General features: G+C 37.6%; 1 protein-coding gene across 1 annotated transcript; it reads left to right on the forward strand.

The window, feature by feature from the left end:
• Positions 1-239: 239 nt before the first annotated feature.
• tcf25 (transcription factor 25 (basic helix-loop-helix)) lies at positions 240-27,059 on the forward strand. The gene is made up of 18 exons (XM_034680485.1): positions 240-620; positions 2,494-2,628; positions 2,736-2,807; positions 3,068-3,192; positions 5,982-6,047; positions 6,149-6,234; positions 7,353-7,483; positions 9,437-9,536; positions 11,728-11,821; positions 11,971-12,063; positions 16,450-16,555; positions 16,671-16,830; positions 17,000-17,087; positions 17,387-17,545; positions 17,642-17,732; positions 19,346-19,425; positions 19,585-19,660; positions 25,510-27,059. The coding sequence occupies exons 1-18, from the start codon at positions 396-398 to the stop codon at positions 25,675-25,677; spliced, it is 2,055 nt and encodes a 684-aa protein (XP_034536376.1). The 5' UTR covers positions 240-395; the 3' UTR covers positions 25,678-27,059.
• Positions 27,060-27,848: the final 789 nt, after the last annotated feature.

A 27,848-nucleotide genomic window follows, 5' to 3' on the forward strand; every position in this document is an offset into this window, starting at 1 on the left:
TTGGCAGCGGCATTTTGGACTAAGTGGAGTTTTGAGGGCTTGTGTTTGCGTATGTCCTCTCTTTCGTGTTTTACCTTTTATCTTCAAATATTTTGTATTTTATTTTGTAACTTTTTGCTTAAAGACATACTTCTGTTAAGGTTCTGAATGTTTTGTTTATAAGTTTGTCGAGTTCAATGTGATTGACGCCCATAGAAATAATAATACATGCAATTCTCCTTCTGTCCTGTGGGGGGCAGTGTCACGCAAACAAACGTTTAAACCCTTTGAAGAAGAAGATAAATCAACCAATACTTTGGACCCTCATCACATTGGCTTGTAGTGTATGTCAGCGAATGAAAACAAGACTTTTATTATCTAACATTTAAGTGTACGTTTTCCATGACAAGTGGAAGATGTCTACCCGGGCTCTGCGAAGGCTAAAGGGAAAGCAGCGGGGTCAGGAGGCCTTAGACCTCGGGGACCTAACTTCGGGTGACAGCCCGGAGGAGCAGGCTGGAGCCGGGGAAGAGGAGCAGCTGGACCCAGCTAATGTTTCTCCCCCGGTTGACAGAAAACCCAATAGCCGAAAGTCGAAGAAGAACAAGGCTCAGAAAAACTTCAGCAACATTTATGAACTGGTAAGATGGCGGTATAATACCCCGAGCAGCATTTAACTTCAAACATTAAACCAGGATGTGGTCCTTCCTAAATCCAAGTGAATCCCTCTGTTGACAAAACTTAGCTAACACCAGCTAACGGTGTGGCGTTAGCTCATTCCTCAGCTCATTAAAGTTGAACTAAACAGGTTCATTAAGAGGTTAAGGTTTGCTAGCAAGGTCTCAATTGCGTTCAAAAAGCACAGGGAAGAAGTGTACATCACCAGCGTTACCTGCAACTAATAGGAAAGTTAAGAGTACAACCTTGTAGGCAAATGTATTACAGTATTTCTCAATTGCTAAAACACTAAACCCTATTGTCTGAATTAAATTCCTTAGAAGCCTGAACCCATGTATTGAATCAGTCACTCCTTTGGCAAAACCATAAGCACTTTTCACCTGTTAGACACAACTTCAAACACATTCTCACTCCTTATAACACATGTTACACTGTGATGCTCTTGTGTTGCATAATGGTAAGCACAGGTAGCAAAAGTGAAACATATTTGAAGCAGAGGTGTCACAGCTTAAACACAACCACTCAAAACTGATCACACTTGTGGCTAATGATGTGAGGAAACCAATATAAGCCAGTTCAGAGAGCACTGGTTGTTGAAGGTTGTACAATGGGCAGATATAATCTGAGAGGCAGAGGAAGAGTGAGGTGGTCAGATATATTCTGAGAGGCAGAGGAAGAGTGAGGTGGTCAGATATAATCTGAGAGGCAGAGGAAGAGTGAGGTGGTCAGATATAATCTGAGAGGCAGAGGAAGAGTGAGGTGGTCAGATATATTCTGAGAGGCAGAGGAAGAGTGAGGTGGTCAGATATATTCTGAGAGGCAGAGGAAGAGTGAGGTGGTCAAGGAGGAAGAAGAGGGGAGCGAAATCAAGAAAGACAAAGAACAGCTACTGAGATAGACCATGTTCTTCTCATTTATAGTTGTGTTTACTTTATTGTTACTGTATACAGGAGCTACATTCATTTAGCCTACTGTTAACAATAAACATTATTTCTACAGCTTCGTGTCCTGAGCATTGTGTTTTCAGTTTTTTGATGTAGTGTGTAATGACTGCTCAGTATTGTTTTTAATTTTGATTGACTTGGGGTATGATCTGACAACATTGTTTGGTTTTGCAGGATGAGTCAGTGGTTTGTTGAATGTAGTTTGAAAATTGGGTTTTGTGCTTATAGTGTTGAGAAAAGCGTGGTGGATGTCAGGAAATGTGTTTTAGCAATTGAGAAATACTGTAACTCAGCCTTTAAAACTGTATTCTTCTGGGCAAAATGTGGAGATGGGTCGTTGCGAAATGTAAAGGATGCAACCAGCCTCACCTCCTTCACATTTGTAAATAGTTGTAAGTATTCAAAGCTTGTAAAATCAAGCTGATTGTTGTTCTTACAAAGATCATTGAATGGTGGAAGAATGTAATAGGTGAACTGAAACAGTTTAATTGATTTAACTTACCTCTTAGGTATGTGCAGCATGGCATGTGATGGTCTGGCCTTCCACATTGTCCAGCCTAGTATTTTGCTTAATAGTTTACCAGAAAATTATCCTGTTACAATCAGAGAATCAGCTTTGTTACCTCAAGATAAGAGAAGTAAGTCAAGATCTAAAGAAAAAAGGCAGAATCCAGTCATTATAATGGGAAGATGGTGTGAATAAGATGTGGTTGAATACACAACTTTTCCATGAGTAGGTGTTGCATCTAGGTAGTTATAACTGTGGTAAAGGGAAGTCCAGGGAAATATGTCGCCATGCTAGAAATGGTTAAATTGCAGTGTCATTCTATTCTATGAGCATGGTTTTATTCAATTCACTTTGCTTTGCAATTTCTCTTTCTTTTTTTTCTAGATCTGTGACACCGACAACGAGGCAGAGAAAATCTCACCTGATGAAGAGGCAGAGAAACCAGATGAAAATAAAACAAGTGGCCCCGAAAAAGATGATAACAGAGATGCTGAGAAATCAGAGGAAGCCAGTTCAAAGGTAAAGAATGCACATTGCATGAAAGATTTATTTCTGTGATGTTCAGATTAGACCTAACAAAATATGTTTCTTTGTATGTATCAAACTCATTTCTCATCTCCAAACAGTCTTTGTCTGGAGACAGAGTTAAAAAGAAGAAGAAAAAGAAGAAGACAAAAGTGACATCAGAAGGTGGACAGGTATATTTGATGAGAAGTGATCTTTTATTTTCTCTGCCACTCATTTATTAGACTATAATTCTAAATGAAAAGCCTCACTTTTCGATAAGATAATGATCAGGTATAAATGTTTTTCATCATCACTGGTAACGACATTGTCTTATGATCTTTATCTTACAATAAAACTGAATCTCCCCCCCGGGATAAATAAAGTGATTTCTGATTTTGATTCTCAACTTTTGTCCAACTGAATTTCCTGTTTAATTTCTTTTAACTTCCAGGAGGCTGCACCTGATGATGACATTGATGTATTACTGCAGAACTTGGAGCAGTCTAATGGTTTCAGTCTGCAAAATGATGATTGTGGAGGCCCTGACAGAAGATCAGTGCTACATGTGGAGCACAGGTAAGGCAGGTCACAGACTTGACAAATTTAGGCCAGATTTAATGCTTGTTTTGCCTACCCCGAGATCTGGGGGCGTGACCTGACTCAGGGCTTGTTGTGATCGATCATATGTCTGAATAATCAAGTGTGGGGTGCCAATACGGCTATTTTTGACTGCATTGAGGCCTCCACGACCTGTGATCATAAATATTAACTTTTGATATTTACAATCACAAGTGGGTTGATTCCAGGTTGGACTTCCTCCTACAGAATACCCACAATATCAAATGAGAGCCGACTGCATCACAAGCCAGATGTTCCCTACTTTTATAGCCATCATACATAGCAGCAAACATAAACACAAATGTATACTGATACCATATTGAAAAAGACGACTAGTCTGTGGCATTATTTACTTATATTCTTTTCCGCATCTTTTCCACAAAATAGAGCACATGCCAGGACAGCCAGTTGATGACGTTGATTGCCCTTCCAAGTTTGTTTATCTTCTGAAGTCATGTTTGATCATGCGAGTGTCTGTGGAATTCACAAACTTGAAGTGTGTGGTCTTGTGCTCATATGGAATCGTTTAGTGCGTGTCTTCAGAGGATTGTGATGTTAAAAAATAGGTCAAAATGTTCTTTACAGGTGCATTTTGACCAAGAGTTCTGGGGTCTTTTTGCTCCCAGAATTACTTTCCCCAGAACTAAAAGGTTCCTGTGCCCCCATTGTTGTCTGCGTTTCGACTGCGGGCTGAAGTCCCGGGTTGTGCAAATCAGGCCAGTGACGTATGGAGAAAAAAAATGATATAAAATAATATTTTGAAATCTTAATAAAAAGCTAAACTAGTATGAATTCCCAGGAACTTCGTCTGTGTTTCAACAACTGTGTAAACTCCACAAACACCGTTACGTTCAACCGAAAGTCCCAGGATCTTTGAAAAGTACTACCCTTCAAGCAGGGGCTTTTCGGGGGGGGGGGGATTATCTACCCCTGAACTAAATTTGTTCCCCTGGTCAAAACGCACGTAGTTCAGGGGTAAAGTTCCTGCGGTCAAAAAATGCCTTATGTGGGATGTCCCATAGTTTTTAAAGTTGTTAATGTCTATATACAATACATATGAAATTAATTTAGAGTGTGGCAAGCCAAAGGGGCAGACTCCCCTCGTGTAGAGAAATAAATATATCAATATCATATCTCATTATTATTTTGTATTTTTTGACTAAAATAATTGACTCTAAAAGATGTGATAATCACACTGTTTTTTTTTTGTTGTGTCTTATTCTTGTATGTTAAACATTAAATGATTTAAAAAGAAACAATTACACATTTTGTTAATTTCAATTGGGAATCTACAGTAGAGAAGCTCTTGACCAAATTGCTGCTGACATGTCATGATTAAGTCAACGTCTGACTGAAGTAAATGAGAGGCCTCACTGTGGGATATTTCCCTGTTATTCTTTTTGGCACCATGTGGCGGAGCTCAGCTCAGAAGAAAAGCAAGCTCATTTTGAACAAAGCTGTCCACCTTGGGGGATTTACAACAGTGCATCAGTTTTTCAAAACTATGTTTTACCTCAGACTACTTTACATGTGATGTCAGAGCAGACCATGTCAGTCTGCTGTCAGTCTGTGCTGTGCGGATTAAATGGGATGAAAATTACAGTTTTCACAGTTAATTTTTTAACTGACTGAATTTCCAATCAGTCATAAAATGCTGTTTTCCTAAGTTCAAAATAGTTTTACAGCATGATAAAAAAAAAAAAACTAAGTCATGAAGAAAAAAGCACTTAGTCAGAAATATCTATAACTCTAAAAAACAACTAGACATAAGTAATAGCACCTGTCAACAACAAAGAGACCAGACTTTTCAAAAACAATCAACTTAGATTTTTTTGAAGAGAATTTAGGATTTTGAAATAATTTGGGCCTTAACTTATTGCACGGATTTTTAGTGTTCTTGGAAAATCCTCACCAGAGCTACAGCATGATCAAGACCAATTCTTACATGGAGCAGTTGCATGGATAGCCATGATTACAAATAGTGGCTGGCTAAACTAGCTATCGGCTAAAAAGCAATAGTTAATGTCTGAAAACAACAAGACAGAATTCTCTCAGAGAATAACTTATGGAAAGAAGTTATGGAGTTGTAAGACATTGTCCTACTGAATTAAATAGACCATGAATGAATGTAGATGAACAAAGTCATTTTCAAATGAACAGATGCATGCACATACTGGATAAACGAATAAACAGACATTCTCAAAGTAACATTACACTATCCCTCACTGTAGATACTGATATACAATATGTGGATGATTATTTGTTGTATAAATGCACATAATATCATGTGTGATTATGTGTTTACAGATAAGTAAATATATGATGAATCTATAGTTCACCCTTCCTCTTTTTTCGTTTCTTCTCTTTCTGTTTGTGTCATTGAACACGAAAAAAAAGGTGTCCTACTGTAATGAAAGGTGTATGTGTAGATTATAATTTCAATCCCAATGACTACAAAGAAAGCAGGGAAAACATCAGACAGATTTACAAAAAAAAATCTGTTTTGTACATGTACAGCCATAAACTATTGTCTGTAATGTATTGCCTTCAGTATGTGTGCTGCTGGTTTAGTATGGTTATGCTTTTTATTGCTGTATCTGTGTTCTAGAGTTAGAGCGTACATTGACTACAGTATATGAAACATCTAAGTGACACAGATTGTGTCTTGTGAGGTTTTTCCTCAGCTGGGTCACATTGTCAGCTGTCTCTTTAAGATTTTTCCTTCTTTTCCTGTGTCATTTCTTTAGGAATCTCAACCCAGAGACAGAGCTGAAAAGGTATTTTGGAGCTCGAGCTGTTCAGGGGGATCAAAGGTAAATAGAAATAAAAAATGTAAAGGTTGTGTATTTTAATTTGACGCCATCTGTATGCTGATAATAAGTTGTTGTGCTTCTCTCTTTTTAAATTCTTTCAGCCGACCCCGGCAGAGAAACCGGCAGTTTCACCGCAGCACCTGGATGACCAATCCGAAAGACAGCTGGCCTCGATTTAGTCGTCCAGGTAGGCTCTCCCCGTCATGTGAACAATAGTCGTCAGCTTTTTGGAAATGTGTCATGCTGAAACTGAATATCTACACATTTAAGTGATTGCCCTTTTTTGATAGTTAAAGTTGTCCTTTTCATAGTAGCATATGAATTATAAATACAATGAGTGTAATAGAATTGGAAATATATAATATATAATAATAATAATCTTTATTTGTTGTTCAAAATAAAAAAGTTTTCTGCCCAAGTTGCAGGAATTGTTTACCCCAGTACTCACACAGTCCAGCACACATAATTGAGACATTTTCAAATGCTCTGGTCATTGTTAATGAGATAAATTTTTATGTAATAGTTTATCCTCTCATAAAGCAAATTATAGCATTTGTGTCTTTTGCTTTTATTTGTCATCATTCATACTGACAAGGGCACAAACCACTCCTCGTACATCTGAATTCCTCTGTCCCTTGTAATCTTAACTATGCACAAACAGCAATTAATCACTCATGGAAGCTTTTCACTACCTCCATAATAATAAGAATATGAACCTGTAAAATGAACCAAAGTTCAGTTCCATCTATACTTCCAGTTTGTGATGGAAAAGAGTTTTAACGTGGGCATATTGTTAAAGTTTCCGCGGTTTGTTGTTTTCTTAATTAAGACTTCTTTTAGTTAGTTACGTGTAATATGAACTTTACATGCAAAGTAGGCTGAATGTTGTTGTTGTTGTTGTTGTACACACGTCATCAGAAATACTTTCTCATTGTGTTCACACTGAAAGTCCCACTTGATGTGTTATGTAATCTCTGTTTTTTGTTCTAACTTTGGTTTCATTTAATCCACATCAGAACACATAGTTCATCATTCAGAAATTTACTGACTCACTCAGACTGCAGCTTCTTTGAAAACATTCATCTTCTCAGAACTATGGTGGGCTCTAATTGTGAGATGTCTGAAATGCTTTAATGATGTAACATTTACGCTAAAATCCAGGGTTTCAGATCAAGATCTCATCTCAAGCAGAAAATACTATTCAGTCTTCACTGGGAGCTAGAAGACGATTAATCAAATTGTCACCTTGTGTACTCTCCTTTTTTCAAACGTGGTTGTTCTTAACTCTGCTTGGGGTCTTTACAGGAATCTCAATGACCTTACTGCAGTCAAAGGACGGCATTCATTACTTCGCTTTTGAGCACGGCCGGGACTACCAGCAAGTACAGTTCAAGTTTCTGGATGCTGTTGAATCCATGGATCCCAACAACATTGTGGTAAAAAAACAAGTTAATCTTTCTGATGCAGTTTGATGTCAGTGATAAAGTTTTCCTCATCAGCATTAATGTAGCCAGACATATGTAATGCAATGGATGACATGGGACTGCATGAATGGTCCCAGAGCGTTTAGTGAATAATGTTTTCCATCTAAATCTTTTTCCGTTCTTGACTGAAACCGCCCCCTTAAATCTTCAAATCAACAGATATTATCTCTCGACTTCATTCATATACAGCAGTTTTTGACTCTTTACACTTTTAAGACACAAAGGCCAAGAGTGAACTCATGACCTTTTTTTAAACTTCAAGAAACAACCATATGATTCCTGTTTCACAATGCAAACTAATGCGCACATATGTTCTATTTAACATGTTAAGCCAAGAGACATGCTTACCACTATGTTAATAAATCACCAGTAAGAGATGTAAATGACTTAAAAGCAAGTGAAAACAGTGGCCTATTTAATAAAAGTCCTCTTTTTCCTTGTATTGGTGGAAAAGGGGGTTGGGAAAAAGTTGCATAGAGAATTTAAAAATGTTTTTCATGGTGTGTTTTTATTTTTTCCCATCATCAAAAATAGATGAAAAAAGGTTTTTGACCCCATAATCTTGTCGCTGCCACACTTCCGAATGTTGTTGATTATTCTTAAAAGAAGAAATACATAAACCAACAGAAGGAAGATATGGCTGGAAATTGTTTAGTCTTTTAATACCCATAGATTTTGTTGTACTGGCTTGTCTGGCATATGTGTATAAACATAGACTTTATATATGGGGAGATATGTTTCTGTATATTTGCAATTTACAGTCTTTTTAACATAAGTAGGCATGATTTACAGTTTTTTATATATTATTTTTTATCTTCCCCTCCTTTTTCCTTCTTCTTATCTGTTTTTCTAGGACATGAAAAATTAGTTCACAACCGTATTTCCATAAGAGGTGGGGTGTTGTGGAATATGTTGATAAAAACAAATCTGATGGTTTGCTAATCCTTTAAATTGTACATTTAATTGAAAATAGTGCAAAGAAACTGAAAAATTATATTTTCATTATTTTAAAAAACACGCTTACACTAAATTTGATGCAAGCAACATGTTTCCTAAAAGCTGAGGCAGGAACATGTTTACCATTGTGTTGCATCATCTCTTCTTCTAAGTGCAGTCTGTAAACATTTGAGAACTAAAGAGACCAGTTTCTGAAGTTTGAAAGTTAAACTTGTCCAAGTCTTCTTTGATAGTGGTGAACCTCCTCCCATCTTTACTTGTCAAAGAGACCTCCTCTCTCTTTTCCTCTGCCCGTTTTATAACCAATCACGTTCCTAACCTGTTGCAAATTGATGTTCGGAGATGTTCCCCTTGGTTGTTTTGTTTTTTTTACAAGTTTGTCCCAGCTGTTTTGAAACATGTTGCTGGCATCAAATTTATGATCATATAGTTTCATAAAACACTAAAAATTTTCAGTTTGAGCTGTTGTTGATGATGTTACAAACCATCTGTCGGTTTTAATCAGCATTTTACACACCGTCCCAACTCTTATGGAATCGGGTTGTAATTATACTTAACCATCAACTTTATGTTTTCTTAGTATTTGGCCCAATATTATCTTACTCTTTGTAAAGGAACATTTCCCTTGAGCATGAAATAAACAAATCCAAAAAATAAATTCAGGATAACTTGCTTCACATTATGTACAGTGGACATCATGACTTACGTTTACTCTTATTTAATACCCATAAGAACAGTATAGAAAATATTAGTGTAGACTGAATATTTTTTCCATTGCCTCAGTGTTTTCTTGGTAAACAGGTGATCGATGTTCATGCATTGTTTTCTTATTTTGATCTATGCCCCGCTTGGTAATCCACCTTCTAGGAAATATATTGTCTACTCTGACATTACAGTCTCATGGAGCTCTATAAATTCAACCATTCTCTGTTGTTTTCTTCATTCCAGGCTCTGCTGCAGCTGAATCCGTACCACATCGATTCCTTGCTGCAGCTCTCTGATGTCTGCCGCATTCAAGAGGATCAGGAGATGGCCAGGGATCTCATTGGTGAGCATCGACATTTTATTCCATTAACATACTTTCTCAAACAACAACATCACTGTTGATACTTGAAGAAGAAATAAAAAAACTACACAAGAAATCTTCAAGCTGTGATTCTGGAAATACAACAGGATTCCACTATATTGAAGTCAGTTTTCTAAGCTGACTGCATAGTTTTTCCTTGCTGAAAAGGAGCCTGCTCGATACACAAGCTCCTTCTTTTCAAGTGTAATCCTTTTACCAAGTTTTACATTAAATAAAACAACCCCCTTTTGACATTAATACTCTATAGTAAGTCAAAGTCTGTTTTTCCTCATGGGTAGGCAGACCAGACACATGCTGTATATATTTTTTAGATTGGTTCATGTCTTGTTTGTCCTTGGAGAGGGATTCAGCCTAGATCTCTGTGCACATAAGAGAGCATTTGCTCTTTCCAGTTTTTAACCATTTCAATGTTAGAACTGAGTTAGCATTTTTAATATTATTATTTCTTTATTAAATTACATTTAATCTTTCTAACTTACAGGCATGCACAAAATCCTTGACAGTGTATTTTCCCCCCTCTTAAGTTAGTAATAGATGAAATACCTAGATATTAACATTGTTCTCTCTTAAAAATGTTTAACTTTTCAGGTGTTGGTTGAAGCACAATTCATATAATTAGAACTTAGTTCATTCAGAAACATTACACATGTTTTTAGTTTAACCCTCCTGTTATGTTGTGGGTCAAATTGACCCTTTTAAAAGTCCATTTCAGGCAATATATGCCTTCCAAACCAGCTAAATGCAGCATCAAAATCTTGGGAGCATGTGACAGAAGAGGTGTCGTGTTAATTTATCAACATCACTTCATAAAAATAAATAAATAATAAAAATGTAAAATAAAATAAACAAAAATCTATGTCATGTAAAACTATTGTATTTATATTTAGTGCTTTCCAATGTATATTAAAAAAAAGTTTTAACATGAATTTGAATGAAAAATGAGTCAGTTATCCTCATTGAACCATGATCTGTGAGAATTAAAACATCAATGGACTAAATCTTGATTTAAATGGTCAGTAATGGAGTTAAAATTAGATTTTAAAAAATGTGTATTGGGATTTTTTGGGGTTCTGACACTTATGGATAATTGAATATGCCCCGGGTCTAACTGACCCAGGAACATTATTGCTCTTCCAGAGAAACGAACATAACAGAAGGGTTAAAGCAAGTGGATGGTTTATTAAATACAGCAACTATACGCTCCAAACACGTTAGGTTAATCTCAAAACAGTGGGCACTCAAGGTCGTTAGCTTCATCCTGGTATTGAGAGATCACGTTTTCTTGCCTGTTAAAATGAATCAAGATATCACTATTTTATCAAACTCGATGAGTGCTGATTGTACTTTTTTGACAAAAAGAGTCATTGTCAAGAATCCGGGCTTCATGCACCATGCAAAGAACAGTACAACTTGGTTAAAGACCACAGGCCCTGCAAGTAACAGGATTGGCAAAATGGATAATGTAGAAAACCAAAAGGGTTATTCAACAAAAGGTTTGTCTCATTTCTGGTGTGATAACATGCCACCACATGAACTCTGACATAATACAGAGAAGTGATTCAGTTTGCTATGTAAAGTCCCGTAGGTGAGACACAGGTTTGTGATTGGGAACATTTGTAACACATTCCTGCACATGCGTTGTTGTTTTGCTATGTGAAGTCATGCTTATATTAATGTGACTTACTAGATATGCTTTGGTTTCATTGTGTCTTTGCTCTTGTGGATTAACTGATGAAATGATGCCTGAGAGCTAGTTCAAGCAGGCAATTCGAGCTGTGCTGATTTCACACTGGATGTGGGTCACTATCACCTGACAGATGTACTTCTTCATCCGTCTTTTTAAGCTGCAAGATTTCGGGTCATTGCCTCTGTTCTGCCATTTGCCCCCACTGCTCTGTACCAATACTGAGCTCATACTTTCAGCCCCAGTACCTCACCAGCATCCACCTGCAGGCTCTGGTTAGGGGGTTGAAGATAGTATGACGTCCTCAAATTACTGCATGTTAAATAACACTACAAGCACTGATGAGCTCAGAGCCTAGGCACCAAACACAATGTTGTGCTGCTAACAGTTTCAACTGACATAACCTGTGTTGTCTATCTGAAACATGCTTATTATTGCACTAATAATGATTTTGTCTTGTTTCCTCAGAGAGGGCCATGTACAGCTTTGAGTGTGCTTTTCATCCTCTATTCAGTCTGACATCAGGAACCAGCAGACTTGACTACCTGAGGCCAGAGAACAGGTCGGTACTTTCTTATTTCCTCGTTTTATTTGCTTTTCTTTAACAACAATGCTTTTGTGAGATAAAAGTGGATCACTGGGTTAGAGTTTCTGTGTTAAACCTCTTTAGAGTGCCCCAACTATCCCCTGACACAGTAATCTCTGTTGCAGGGCTTTTTATCTGGCTCTTTACAAACACATGATGTTCCTTGAGAAGAGAGGTTGCCCACGAACAGCTTTGGAATACTGCAAACTGATCTTGAGGTAAGAGGAAATGCTTACACTCAGCTTTATCTGCTTTTCTGCTTTTCTGCTTTAACTTCTGAAAATTGAAGAATGTTGGTAAGACGCTGAAGTACTGTTGTTACAAGCCCTACTTGTGTAAACTTGGAGCCCATGCTCTAGAACCCAGAAAGCTACGGCTGCCACATCTGCACCACCAGGTAACTTGGAATCTGTCCAGCTCTCCAGTTAGCACAGTCTGCTGAGTCTCGTTCAGTAAACAGTCATCGTCACTGTCAGAATCACTTCATTTTTACTTTGGTTGTATTATTGTATCTCTCAGAGACCACAAACTCAAACAGTTGATCATTTCACTGAGAAACTTATATATGCTGTATCCACCAATAGTGCAAAAACTATTCAGCTTTCTGACCACAAAGTAAAGTGCTGAAAAAATTCCAAACATAGAGTACGCTTAGATCAACTTTAAATCAGCTAGATTACATGGTAGAATTGACCCTGTGTGCAGCGGAAAGTAGCCCAGCTCCAGTTCTGGTTCTACCGGTTTCTTAAAGGGGCAGAGCCAACTGGGATCCCCTTTGGTTAATATACTAACTATTGAAAAATTCTTCATTTACCTTCAAAAAACAGAACTATCCCTTTAGACATGCAAAGTATTTTGTGGCAGCAGTTCTTTGGCTAAATGTCTTCCATTGTTAAACCCTGGATTCATGAAAGGTCCACAGGCCTGCTGGTCTGACCTTTATGTTTCCATTTTTCAATAAATCGAGATTGCTGAAATCAACTTTTCGAAGTTATAATCATGTCTTAACAGTGAAAACGATTACGTTTAACCTTTAGAAAAACTCTGTTGCTCTGTAATGCTGTCAATGAAAATGGTTCTCTATTGTGTATAGTGTCTAGTTTATCCATTTTTTTTATTTTTGATATCCTCTGGTGATGCTGGAAAATCAATCAAGCCTTCTATGAATCTGATAGAGATTTGATTATACTCTTGAGAGTTACCATTCAAAGTGTTGCAAATTTTGTCTGAAAAAAGGGTACAATTTATGTCAGGGACAAAGTACACAGAAGAAGTTTTGACTTGTTTCCAGTGAATATTATGATAAACATCATCAATCCACAATGTGTTGAAGTTCTTAGCTAAATCATTTTCGTATGCAAAACTTCTTGGTATAATTTGTCCTTGTGTATCATTCACTTTGGATCCTTGCTGTGGGAAATATAAACAAAGGCTGATTTTGCAATATGCTGTTAAACCTTCAAGATAGCATCGGTAACAGGCATGACTACATTATACAGATAATGTCAAGCTTCCTGCTGATGGTCTTTTTTGCTTTTATAGGCCATAAAACGGCATCCGTTTAATCGGTTTTACAACTAGAGAAAAAATCCTTACAGGAGCTTTAATAAAAAGGAACAAGATATACGCCAGCCCTGTAAAAACTGACCAATAGAGTTAAAAGGAAATAAACCCCATAAAAGCAAAGAAAGACACAAGTTGGCTTCTTTGAAAAGCATTACATAAGATCACATGCATCTTCTAAACAAGAAGGACATTTTTTCCATGAATATAATCAGTGTGAATAGTCATCGGACTTGGAAGATTGTTGACTCAACTCTAAGGTTTGTCTTCTGAGTGTTAATCCTGCTCATGCAGAGTCCACATGTAACAGTTAGTCGTGTGAAATGATTTCTTTGTGCTTTACATTGTGATCATTAAACAAGTGTGACTACTGATGCTGATCAACAACATACCCGATATATCGATTTTTAAGTGGAAAACAACTGAAAATGTTGATGTCTAACTTCTGGTACTTACAGACAAAAATTTTATTTATCAAAGGAATTTAAATTTGATTACCTCCTTATAAACTGTGACATAGTGAGACAGTTTGCTGGTCTGAGACGTTACTCCTGTTAACATGATTTTAAACTGACAGCAAAATCCAGTGCTCATATATATATAGCCTAAAAGCCTCCATCTAACACTACAGAGGCATTTACTTAAGGTTTTATACACACTAAGAGGAGTGTTCCAACACACTGCTGCCACCAGTCTGGCATTACAGCATTTCGAGCATTTGAGCATTACATCTGCTTCATTTATTGGTCAGTGCTTATCTCAGACTCTGATCAAAGTCTGGCTTACAGACCTCATGACTGTTGTGTTCTGGTCTTTTTGTAAAGCAAGACTGTGGCAATAAAAGCTGACAGCTGTCGCTCTACGACCACAAGAGTCTAAATCACTGTTATCTTATAACATCCAGCATGAATGATACCAAAGTTTTAAATAGAAGAAGAAGTGCCAGACATATGATGTTATTAAAACTGTCAGTCCCCTTTTGTAAAGAACAGTAATGAGAACTGTAACTTTTGAAACATGCATCCATTTTTGGATCATATTAAATGCATAGTTTGAGGGGGAACCAGGTACGTAAATAGAGAACTTAATTCACGACTATCTCAAGTGACAGTTTTAGAGCAGCAGACTAGCAACTTGGAGCAAAGCCACTCTGTGGCTACCTAAGTCAGTCAGCTACCCAAGCTGCAAATGAACTCTGAGAGGCAACAGATGGTGTCTTTAAATTACATTTGGTTTCTGATGCCGTTTATTTACAGCAAAGTAGAGGAAGTAATTTAATAATGTTGCAAAATATATTTCAGCTTGAATCTGACGTGATTCTTACAAATTGTTGCAACTTAAGATTTGAACATTTAGATTTAAGTCAAAGTCATTAATTTTTTATGTTTTGCAGAAAGATAAGGCAGGACATGACATGAAAAGCACGCCAAAGTCATGATGTAATGTTTGACAATCTTATTCAAGATTAAAACTGCTGATGCTGATTTATTTTTCTCCTCCATTTGTTTTACTGAATATTTTATACGGTGGCCCTGAGAGCTCACAGCACTGCAACTTAAGAAAACACATGCAAAAAGACAAAGCACAAGCATATTAAGAAAACATCTTCATCAACTTGACAACGCATGTGCAGCATTTACAAAAACGCGCTGCAAATAGACCACAACACAACACATTACAAAAACGCGCTGCAAATAGACCACAACACAACAGAAGTGTTTCCAGAGGACACTTACAAGTGATGCACACTTCCGGATATGCTTGTTGACGCGGGTTTTGAATCGGAGTGCTAGTTCTCTTACCGTCAGTGGTGTTGGAAGTGAGATAAAATAAGTAAGTGTTTTTGATTTATTTTAACATTGTGACCGCATGATTTACTCTATTTTATCAGGTTATTAGAATTGGCAGGCTAATTACAAACAAAAGGCTAACGATAGTTTAACAGTGATCACTGCAATAGAGTAAATCATGCGGTCACAATGTTAAAATAAATCAAAAACACTTACTTATTTTATCTCACTTCCAACACCACTGACGGTAAGAGAACTAGCACTCCGATTCAAAACCCGCGTCAACAAGCATATCCGGAAGTGTGCATCACTTGTAAGTGTCCTCTGGAAACACTTCTGTTGTGTTGTGGTCTATTTGCAGCGCGTTTTTGTAATGTGTTGTGTTGTGGTCTTTGCAGCGCGTTTTTGTAATGTGTTGTGTTGTGGTCTATTTGCAGCGCGTTTTTGTAATGTGTTGTGTTGTGGTCTATTTGCAGCGCGTTTTTGTAATGTGTTGTGTTGTGGTCTATTTGCAGCGCGTTTTTGTAAATGCTGCACATGCGTTGTCAAGTTGATGAAGATGTTTTCTTAATATGCTTGTGCTTTGTCTTTTTGCATGTGTTTTCTTAAGTTGCAGTGCTGTGAGCTCTCAGGGCCACCGTAATTTTACCTAGTTTCTTATTCTCTTTTTTTCTGTTTCTCTCAATCCCAGGTATGTGTGTTTATTTGAAAATGAACCCCCATGTTGTTGTCAATGATTGCAATAAAGGTTTTTTTAGTTTGCAGATGTAGCAACAGAGTCGTATGCTTTGATAAGGGTTTTTGTGTTTGTATCAATACTATGAGTCATTCAACATACCAAACATACTGGAGAGCAGGAGTGAGTATAGGGCAGTGTCACATTCTGTTGATGTTTTGTTTCATCCCATTAACCCAGACAACCATTACGATGGATGTATGCTGCAGAAGCATTTATTGACCAAGCTGCAAAACTTGACAGAACACCGATCACATGATGTAAACATCATCAATCCCCATTGTCATGGCGAATTTCCCTAAATACTCCCTGCTGCGTTCACACAACAGCTCACCCCAGCATCAGAACTTTTACAAGGGGGCTGGCCGGAAAAATTATTTGTGCATATATGAAAGCATTAACTGTATCTTACAGGCTGGGATTGTTGTGATCTATGTTCCACAACCCTGGAATTTGGAATTCATATTTTTGTACTAATCATTTGCTTGTGGTCTTGTGTTCCTCCTTCTCATTAGTCTGGACCCAGACGCTGACCCACTTTGCATGCTCCTACTCATTGATTTCCTGACGCTGCGCTCAAGAGAGTACCAGTCCCTCCTCCAGTTATATCAAGACTGGGAGGTAAAGTTTTTAATTATAAGCACATGCTTGCAGATTAATTTGAGTGGCTCCTGCTATGCCAATTTAGTGCTTTGTTGTCAATCTGACGTAGGAAATGTTTGTTTATGCATTTCAGGTACACAGAAATCTGTCCCAGCTGCCAAACTTTGCATTCTCCTCTGCACTTTGCCATTACCATCTCAGTCAACAGGAAGATTTGGATCCCGAAGAAAGTAACAAACTGAGACACAAAGCTGACGTGATGCTGCAGAACGCTCTCATCATGTTCCCTGGAGGTTAGATAATTGGCATGATTTCCCCTCTTGCTTTTCTCACAACGTTTACAGCATGACTAAAAGTATTTCCTATAAAATCCCTTAAATTTTATGAGTTGCAAATTAATTGACATCAGGGAAGTTGTAAATGTGTATCCTAATGATGTTACTGTAAATATATTTTCTGCAGTCTTGATGCCTCTGCTGGATCTGTGTACTGTGCAGCCAGACGCTACAGTCACCTCACATGCCTTCTTTGGCCCAAAGAGTCAGATAGGGTAATGTATACTCCCTCTGTTTTCTAAACCGTTGACAATTAAGCATTTAAAAACACATTGACAATTAGCCCTTTATAGCTACACAATATAGTAGTATACTTTCATTTTCCAACCATCTATGCTCATTTAGTGTAACGGACACTTTTTTTCATAGCTATATAACCTTCCATGGCCTATTTTTACCCTAATGTTGTATTCATTCTATTAGATATATTTTTGTGTTACATTTTCTATACCTTTTCCATCCTGACTAAGAAAAGCTTGAAAGTCATTCTCCCCCCTCTACCTTATGTTTCCAGGCAACCTGCAGCACTGTCTGAGCTGACCTCACTGTATGTGGGGAGGACCTGCAGCCTGTGGAGGGAGGCAGCAGTAATGCTGTGGCTGGAAGAGTCTGTGAAAGAGGTGCTGCGTCGAGTTGATGCCAAAGACCCACTGGTGGAGGACTGTCAGAACAAGTAAGATCTCAGTGAGCTGCTCTACTGCCACAAGTCCACTGCTGTGTGCTTTAATGCTGAATTGAAGCATTGAACCATGATCTCTCTTTGTTCCAGGAGAAAGCAGAGGTACCAAAGTGCACCGAGGAACATTCATCGTCATGTCCTCCTCTCGGAGATCAAAGAAGCAACCTCAAGTCTACCTCTAGTGAGATCACCTGTCATAACTTTGTTAAACTAGTCATTAATAGACACCAGAGGAGTGAGGGGCAGAAGCAGGTTTTAAATCCTGTCCATATAAAAAAAATGTTCATGTTTAAATATCCAAACGATAAAAAAATGCTCCTAAAATTAACCCCTACCATGCTATATCTGTGTTGTTACAGCTGTTTGTCCATGCTATCTTTCTGAGGTCATGACCCCGGTTCAGCCTCAAAACATGTGATTAGAAAAACCTCCTTGGGGCTCTTTTTTTTAAACACCTGAGGAAAAGTCCAGGAACTTTTTTTTGCTCAGAATATTTTGAATATTTTACATATATTTCAAAGGAGTTTCATTAATTTTAAATATAGGTTTCATTCATTAAGCAAAATTACAGGCAGTTTGGCAAAAACAATATTATGAAGTGTTAATACTTTGTGTACACCCATATTGAATGAAAGGCCCATCATGAGCACTGTGCCATTCAGACTATCTTTACAAGACTTTGAGAGATGGAAAAGCTGAAATTGAGCACAATCTGTTTAACACAGTTACACAAGCCAATCTGGTTTAAGGAGTGGGGTTAAGATGAGCTACCATTAGCTATTAGTTAACGTTTACATGCATGTACTGGACTTTGGCCTAGTCGTTATATGCCAGTTTATCCAGACACAGACTACATCTAACTGCATCTCCATTTTCTCAATCAGAACACAGCGCTGCAGAATGCTATCTGTCACCTGTGTTTTTTTTACATCCAACTCATAGAGCATTGTGGCATTAAAGCAGTTACCATCACTAGCTACAGCCCTGGCTAGTGGCGGGTGGCTGTGCTACAGCTTAGACACAATATTTGATAGTAGGGATATAACGATACACTCAACCCACGATTCGATTTGAATCCCGATTTTTGCTTCACGATCATTTCACAACGATTTTCAAAAAACTGGACTGAAATCAAATTTTAAAAATGTATTATTTTATTTCAATTCTCAGATATGGACAGTTGCAATATATATTTGTTCTATTATATTTCTTTGTAAACAAAGTAATCCTTTTTCATTTTTAAGGTGTGTTGTAACTCAAATAAAACCACTGCACACTTTTTTTCAGTACCTTGCAAAAAAACTAAAAATGACTGTACAAAAATACCTTGCTTGAAAAATTAAGAACAATAATAGAGAAATGGAAAGTGAAAGATTCCCAAATGAAAGTATTAAATATTAAAACATATAAGGTAAATCTCTTTAAATTAGGGATGTAAATTTCAAGTATTCTCCTTGATCGATCTTTGGAAATAATAGCGCCTTCTACTGTTTAAGAATAATATCCAGATACAAATTCTGTTGAATTGATTTTAATCCACCCTTATTTGTATCGATTTTTTTTACTGATTTGCGATATATCATTACATCCCTTTTTGATAGGCATCCTAACACTAATAATTTGTTTAACAACTGTTTATTCTGGTGCTGACAGGTGGGATGAGGATGTTTTATTATTTAGACGACTGTTGAAAGCCTATCCCTGTCCATTTCCCCTGGAGAGTTTATGTATCTCTGAAATCATGCATCACTGAGAAAGTGACCCTAAACCTGCTTGTTTGTTTGACACTCTCAGGACGTGACCAGTCAGCCTGTGATGAGCTTTGACCCTCTGCCTCCACTGGACTCAGTGATGTCATACACCCGACCAGAGAGGTAAAGAGGGACCTTTACATCTGTGCTCATGAATTCCTTTTGTGCATTAGCAAACAAAGAGCAGAAAATATTGCTGTCCACAAACCAACAGCTTTTTTATCCCCAGATTGCTTTTTCAATTTGACAATATTTCTTTGTGTGTGTGTTTATCGTCTCCAGGCAGCATGTTGGTGCCTCAAATGAGAGCACACTCTCCCTGTTTTTTCGATCTTTGCTGCCAAACTTCAACCTCCAGGTGAGTTACATCAAACAATCAAGATAGATTGAGTATTTAAAGTATAACCTATAGCTGAATTGATGTTTGCTGTTTTCTATTATGCTTTATTATGGGTAATGCACAGTAAGTGGGTTGTTATTTGCACGCCTTCTGACTTCTAAGGAATCAATATTTCTGCACTAAATATGAATCTGGCAATGATTTTATTGTTTTAAAAAAATCTCACATTTCTTCTGTTGAAAATCGTCCACAACAGTCGCAGTCTGAGCTGTGCCTACACTAACATTTAACTCTGTAACCTTCTTAAAATGAGCTAACTGAGTTGTTATTACTCACATTAAACTGAACATTTCCACTGATGGTGTAGTAGAACAAGATGATCTGTGTCATATGAATCAATGCAGCACCTGATTGAGTTTTCTGCCTTGACACTGTCAGAGTTTATTCCATTTTATTTTCAATTTATCAGAAAAATGTTCTGTATCTTATTCAGTGGTCAACACCTTTCAAATGTGTAGATGTATCTCTTATAGCTTACAGTTATTGTGCCTCTCCTGCCTTTTCTCTGCTGTTTCCGTCTCCTTTCTTGGATTCCTTGCTGTAAAGTTAAACAAACGGACGTCAAATTGTCTGGACTTCTTTCTGAGCATTAATATGAGTACAGCATGATTAGAGCCATATCCATTTGTCAATGGTCTGTTCTTCATAGCAAACCAATCAGAATCAAGTAATACACACTCAAGTAAAACAAACACTTAAACTTGGTAGATTTGAGCTCAACATAATGGTATAAATACATCAGATATATAGTGCCAGTTTGGACAAGCTAACTTGAATATCAAAGAACTTAAAATTTAGAATATACACTCGAGAGGAAATCATGTTAACTCTTTAAAACAGCTCACAACACACTTATTTTCAGTGTTTTTATGTCAAGAGTGTTGGTATTATAAAGTGCAGTATGTTTCTGTTGCAATTTCACAAATATCTGTGAAATTTACAAGATGATCTCAACAAGTATTATATATAAATGAGCATTATATTTGCCATAGTAAAAGCTCTTAATGATTGTTTACACTCACTTTTAACATCTTAAACCCATTTTTTCTCAACTTCAAGAGCAAGCTTCAGCGACGTCATTTGAAGATGAATGTTGCTCAGAAATAGAAACACTGTGGGACAATAATAAAGAACCCGTGGTGTGGATGTGGGGAAATCATGTGATTAACAACTATGAGTGCTACATTCAAAGAAGACTTATTTTACGACTTGGTTTTATGAATAACTCACCATGATCTGTCCTGCAGTTGCTCCATCTGATAAAGTTAAAAACTATCATTTTGATTATCTTATCTGCCAGATTCTTCCTTCCAAATTGTGTTTTCTGTCTAAAATTTTGAAGCAGCACATACATTTGGTTTGAGGTGTTGTTCAACAAATACTAAAACAATGTATGCATCATTGCAGTATAGCGGGAGCCCCTGGGGGCTAGTGGGAAAATCTGAACTCGTTAAACATCAGAACCACATCCTTTACTTATGGAATATTTCCTCCAAAGACTCAGTTACCCTACGGGGATGACAACTGCTAAATATCAAAGAAGGCATATGACCTTGTTCCAGCTAATCCTGTCTCACCGTTTCTCTCTGTTACTGAACAACAAAACAATAACAACATTCATAAAGTTTTTGAATGTGACTTTTCTGTCTCTGTCCTAAAATTTTATTGGAATGATTGCTTGATTTATGAGGCCAAGTTAAAAAGACATGGGGTTAATCAAGCTTAAATGTGACCTGTTTTATAGGAAAAAATCTCCAGAACATGATTGTGTTTTATGAGAGCACATTAATCTAACATACTGTGAAGATCTGCTATCCTATGAAACAAACTGAAATTAATGTTGATCTCTCTTTATGACCTACACATGCAAAAAATATATACCAGCAATGCAATTTATTGTTGATATGTATTTGTTCTGAATGTCCGCCATTGCTGCTGCAGGGTCGGTATCTGGTGCGGTTTACAGCACACAGTCTAGAAGAGCCTTTGGTTTTGTTATCTAAAGAAAAGCTTCTCCTTTAGTGCTGTTGATAGTTAAGAAAACAGCAGGAGGATTATCAGGCTTTAAAAAATATTCCACAAGAGTCTCCTAAGACATGAGATGTACATCTTTGTTCCAAAAGTTCACAAAAGTCATTAGAAAGTTATCTGGCTGGTTAGTTCAGAGACTTGCTTGTTGCAGTTTTGTGGGGAAAAAAAAAACACCAATTGGTTTTAAATCTACAGATTTATTGGTGGTTTCATATGGATGTGATATAATTTAAATCAAACCGCAGTCTCATCCTCAATCATACTGTCCTCAGATACACGTGTGTGTTTACATTATTTGCTTCAGCCTCATTCCCTCATGATGGACTGCAGTTTAGCAGATATTGTGTGTGTGGGAGGACAAATATACACTCAGACCTCATGGCTATGAGCACAATGTCTCATAGAGATAAGTCTAATGGATCCTGATCACTTTTGACAGACGAAAGAACAGGATGTTGACTCTCCCCTCCTTGCAGTTAAGTCTTTTACTGTGTACTGTTTACTGTGCACAGAACAAGAGGTCCCACACATTAACTCACCTGAGGCCTTTTTATGTGATCATTTCATAATATCAGCTCTCGGAGCTTCACAGCTGAATGTAGACACCATTGCTGTGGCAATAAATAGATATAAACAGATTACTCAGATGTTTATTTAGTAGACTGAGTTTGGACATAGATCTAACTTTCCTAACAGGCTTCACAAAGACCCATCGTGCCGCTCTTTGGGAGGAGGGTATAAAAGAGAGCGGGAGTCATTCACATCAGAGTTATGCATTGTGGTGTACAAAGCACTTCAAAAGACTGGAGTTTGTGTTGATAGATTGCTATCTCTTACCAACAATCAGTACAGGTTTCTTAAAACCACTAGGATGATCTTTACTTACCCTTTAACAAGAAAACATGGACCTCAGCATGATACAAAGCACGCTTAAATATTGTTACAGTTACATTTGAGAACTTCAGAATGCACAAATGCATACTTTACCACTTTGATCTGATGTCACTTCTCCAGGTTCAGTCTCATGATAACTGTGGACCCTAGCTATCTGATTTTTTAACATCTAATTTAGTGCAGCCAATCCTCAGAAGAGAATTAGGGGATGAAGAACTGATTAGCAGTGTGAATCTGTGGTCTTGAAAACATCAATGGCTTACTCTTTGTAATGGTCTTTACCAAAGTGGAAAAATCTTTTAGGAGACAGTGATGGCATTATATGTTTCAACAAAGGTTGATGCTTGACTTTATAAACGAGGAAATCATGCACCACTTTTCACATGCAACCGTATTACTTAAAAAGCTGAGTGTGGGATAGTATTGCTTCAACAAAGAAGAAGGCAGCATATCCTCAGACATACGGAGCTTCAAAACACTGAATAACAATACCGTTATGTGTGTCAGCACGTACGTTTATGTACCTTTAAAGTATGTCCCAAATGGTAGTCTTTTAGGAGAAAAAAATTATTTTGGATCATGATCAAAGGTACCCTGATTAGGGATAGACCGATTATTGACTGGGCCGATATTCCTCGCCGATATTCCACATTTTGACGCTTATCGGCGCCGATATTCTGCATTCTTAGGCGTATCAGCATCTGCCTTTTTTTTTTAAATCCGATGGCCGATAAGAGATCAATTTAAAACTGGGTTATTTTGGCTCTGATGCAGCGCCTCTCTGTCTGATGTCACTACTCTGTCTCCAGCATTGTCCCACCCACAAAACCATCTGATTGGTTACACGCAGAGCCACGGCACGGGCAACAGCCAATCAGCCAATGAGAAACTGCAGGAGAAATGGAGCGCAAGCTAGGCTGTTGTTTCTGCAGATGTTGTGATTTCTGCCACCTGATTTATTGAATTTTGAAAGATTCCAACCCGAGCACTCACTTCGGTTTAGGTGTACGCTCCACTTGTATTTTTTCAGCACTTTAATTTGCTGCCAGAAAGTCTGTTCATTTTTGCACTATTTACGGCCGCAACACAGACGTGCTCTTCCACTTGAATATCGGCTCCAAATATCGGTTATCGGCCTCCTTGACCACTAATAATCGGTATCGTGACGGACCTGAAAAAAACACTTCGGTCTATCTCTAACCCTGGTGAGCTGCGTATCAATGAGTGCTGTTCTTCTCAAGCAAACACAAAGAAGCTCAAAGATAGCAATGTACATAGCACCAAAAACATCTTCTGCATTAATATTTGCAATTGTGTAATGATCTGAGAGCAACACATTGATTCAACTTATATCAATAGACTTACTTTTCGGTTTCTCTAAAAAAAACTTAGCAGCATTGCAATTTGAAAGATTCCTTCAGTACCATAAGAGGCAGCTTTGGTCCTGTTATCAGGTACAGTAAATGTTATAACAGCTTGTAATCACAGCTACTGGGTACACCAGGGGGCTTTGACAGACATAAATGTTAGGTAAAGGTGAATATGTTCAAGTTGCAGTCCAAAGTATTGCCCATCGTTCATTGTTCTGTTAGTTTCCAGTCTGTAGCATAAAGCATCTGCACCTACTTAAACAAATATTTTATGTCCTCTCCTGCAAAGAGCTTGTAATGGATCAGCTGTACATGCTTACTGTCAACAGGCAGCCGGATTCCATAAGTTCCATCTATCTTCTTTAAGTTGTTCACTTATTAAGAGATACCATATGGAGAGAAGAAATGCAGTTGAGCCAATCTGATAAAATAAAGTCACATATCTGGATATTATGTAACAAAGCTCCATGGTCCAAATTTAGTTCAGGGGTAGATGATCTCCTCACTGAAAAGCCCCTGCTTGGGGGGGGAAGTACTTTTCAAAGGTCCTGGGACTTTCAGTTGAACGTAATGGTGTTTGTGGAGTTTACACAGTTGTTGAAACACAGAGGGAGTTCCTGGGAATGCATACTAGTTTAGTTTTTTATTAAGATTTCAAAATATTATTTAATTTTTTTTTTTTTTCTCCATATGTCACTGGTCTGATTTGCACAATCTACCCAGGACTTCAGCCCACGGTCGAAACGCAGACAACAATGGGGGCACAGGAACCTTTTAGTTCTGGGGAAAGTAGTTCTGGGAGCTAAAAGATCCCGGAACTCTTGGTCGAAATGCACCTTAACACAAGCAGAAATATTTCTGTTGACGTTCCTGTCCCTATTCAGCTCTTCCCAGAGATTTGTAGTTTTCACACCTTCAAAAATAAATGAGGCAAATGTCCAAACGGTTAAAATTGTTGCTTTTATCACTACCACTTATGGTTGATGGTACTATGCAGAGATTGGCAATTTAGAGATGCTCTCACCAGCTCTGCTGCTGTTGCCTGGATTACAGAACAGGATGTTGCTCCTCTTTCCCTGTATCAGAGATGGTTTAGGTTCAGTAGCTCCTCAGGCTGCTCTCCCATTTGTGCCCATTCATTATTTCCTGACTCTCAAGACCAACCTGAGACTGACACTAAAGTTTTTATCACTGTGTCATCAGGCAGAGAAAAAATGTTCAAGACTCCTTTTCATGGATTGATTTCTTTTCTTTTTCACACGTGTAATCAGGTTTTCCGTGGCATAACTTTTGCTGTTCACTGTTGTCATTGGATTTTGACCAATCAGAACCAACAGCTGTGTATTAAGATCCTTTGCTCAATACACAAATGTTAGATAATGATTGCTCTGGAATCCTAAAAACAACAGGGTGATTTAAGATGTTAAAGAATTTGTTTAGCATGACCAGTGACAGTTTGTACTTACAGACTTACCATTTCTTTATTAACCTGACATCTCTTCTTTTTTTCAGGGTGGACCGAGGCAGGAGGGTGACATGGAGGTGGCACGAGCTGGCCAGGAGCTGAATCAGGAGGTGGACCGTCTGATGGTGGCGATGAGGGAAATGCTGGCAAACATCAGGTTTCAGGAGCCGCCGAGAGAGGACAACCCTTACAGAGATGAAGAGGAGTGGGACTGAGCGGAGAGTGATAGAGGTGGCATTTTATATGAGGATGAAGAAGAATCCAACAGACAGAGACTTAATAAAGTAAAGGAAAAACAGAAAATATTTAATGCTGTGTTGTAATTAAAATGATGGAATGGGAATGTCAAATAGTGTATTTCTAATTGTAACAACTTCAGGGTACTGAAGTGACCGGAGGAGATAACTTGTGCACCTCTCTGCTTGTGATAATTACTCTTTGGACATGTGAGCAGAAAACGGATGCTCAGTGAAACCCATTGAGTCACTAAGGTTAATAGTTTTTATAATGATCCTTTAACAGCTCCTGCAGCTTAAGTCATCGTCAATTAAGCAGTTGTAATACACAAAGGACACTACTATTCTTCCTCTGCTTTCAGAGCATTCATCATGTTCTCAAACAGTGAACATCTTTGTGAATGTAGAACAACTGAAACAGTTCTTCTGACAAATTTAACTTTAATAGTTTTTTTTATCTCATTGATTTAGACAAACGGCTCTTATGAAGGAACTGTTGACAAATCATTTTATCACGTTTACTTTCAAATGGCTCAAAACATAGAAGCAATTGCAAAATGTTCCACATTTTTTTGCCTTTTTGCCAAAAACTTTATAGGAGTGTTATTGGGCTGACAATAATTTCAGTTCAGTTTCATCTTGTTTTAAAGTAGGAATGTGTGGAACTGCTAATATCTACAGCTCTTCTTCCAAGCTGTGACAGTGCTATGAATTTGCTTCTCAGCTTTATCCAAGAAGAAACAATTTTGCTTCTAGGTTATTTGTCTGACATTTGTCAAAAAACAAAAGTAATGAAGCTGAAAATGGAATCACATTTTCCTCAACTTTGGGCCTGTTGTTTTACTTTTATGTAAACCATGTTATTTCTTCAGGATGTCTGCTGTGTTATCTTCACTGTAATGCCCCCTCCTTCTCTCCTCTCTCTGTTTCGCTCGGTCCGTTTGAGTAGATTTGCCAATATTTCATTATTTGTGGCTGACTTCACCCGAGAAAACTCGAGAGGAAATTGGCCTGAATTTTTCCAGTTGCCTGCTGCTCTCCATCAAGTTAAATCCAGTCAAAGAATATGGCAGAAATTTGATCAATTTTACTTAACTGATTTTAATATTTCCTTTGCTCCCAGTCCCAAACTCATGACCCAAAGGCTGACACATGGCCATAACTTTACTTCTGTTAACAAAGTTAATAACTGTAATTTCTAACCACCATCACTTGACTTTAATCTTTTTCATCCCCTTTTTACTTTTTGGTTGAGATTATAACGGCAGATTTGCATTTTAGAGAATAATATGAACAGCTATCAGTAAACTCTGGAGATACTGAACAAATAAAGCTCTACTCTTATTGTAGCTGTTCACATACTATATTTGTTTCTTGGTAAACCACATGATAACTCAGTGTGACTGTGTCTGATGATGGCATTATTCCTACTTTACCTGGAGCTATGGGTAAGAAATTTCCATGTGATCCATGGGCAGTATAGAAAGGCTTTCATATTGACCTCTTAGAGGGGCCGTGCCTGGCAATCAGAAACAATCTGTAGTGACTGTAATGGTGCCACAGCTTCTGCACAGAACAACCTTTCTGCAAAGTCGGTGTGAATGTTCACAGGTATTTGGTCTAACATAAATATGACCTGCACTACAATTAATTCAGCCACAAACTCAAAGACTCAACGAAGCAACGATTTGTCTTAACCTTTTGTAGAAAGTAACTTTGATAAAACTATATGTAGTTAAAAAAATCATGTATATGTTAACTGCTGCAGTCAGATTTTTTTCATTATTGCTTAATTAATGCATCAAATGGTCAATTGTGCAAAAAACCCTATAAATAAGATCTTTTTAGCACTCTTCCTTATTCACACAAAATGTAACTGAACCTTATGACTGCACTAAGACCGTCTCAAATACCTTTGTTTCGCTTAGTCACTTTATCTTGATGTAAAACATGATGTGTTTGCCTCTGTCTCATCAGGTCACCACTTTTAGCTTAGCATGCGTGGAAGTTGCATAACTACAAGTCAGGACTTTGTTAAACTGTAATGTCACTTTGTCACCATAATTAATTTGATTTAACGCCCTCTGACTGATGATTGAATCCACGATGACATAGCATAAAACACTGGCTAAACTGTGTTTAAATGTTGC

The sequence above is a fragment of the Notolabrus celidotus genome, chromosome 3 (genome assembly GCF_009762535.1).
Source record: "Notolabrus celidotus isolate fNotCel1 chromosome 3, fNotCel1.pri, whole genome shotgun sequence".
Classification (NCBI taxonomy): Eukaryota; Metazoa; Chordata; class Actinopteri; order Labriformes; family Labridae; genus Notolabrus; species Notolabrus celidotus.

What these genes read in the sequence shown, in the direction of transcription:
- tcf25 (XM_034680485.1), top strand. Translation starts at nt 396, where the DNA reads ATGTCTACCCGGGCTCTGCGAAGGCTAAAGGGAAAGCAGCGGGGTCAG. An exon ending in TCATACACCCGACCAGAGAG is followed by an intron (nt 19,426 to 19,584) that starts GTAAAGAGGGAC and finishes TATCGTCTCCAG; the next exon opens with GCAGCATGTTGGTGCCTCAA. An exon ending in TGCCAAACTTCAACCTCCAG is followed by an intron (nt 19,661 to 25,509) that starts GTGAGTTACATC and finishes TCTTTTTTTCAG; the next exon opens with GGTGGACCGAGGCAGGAGGG.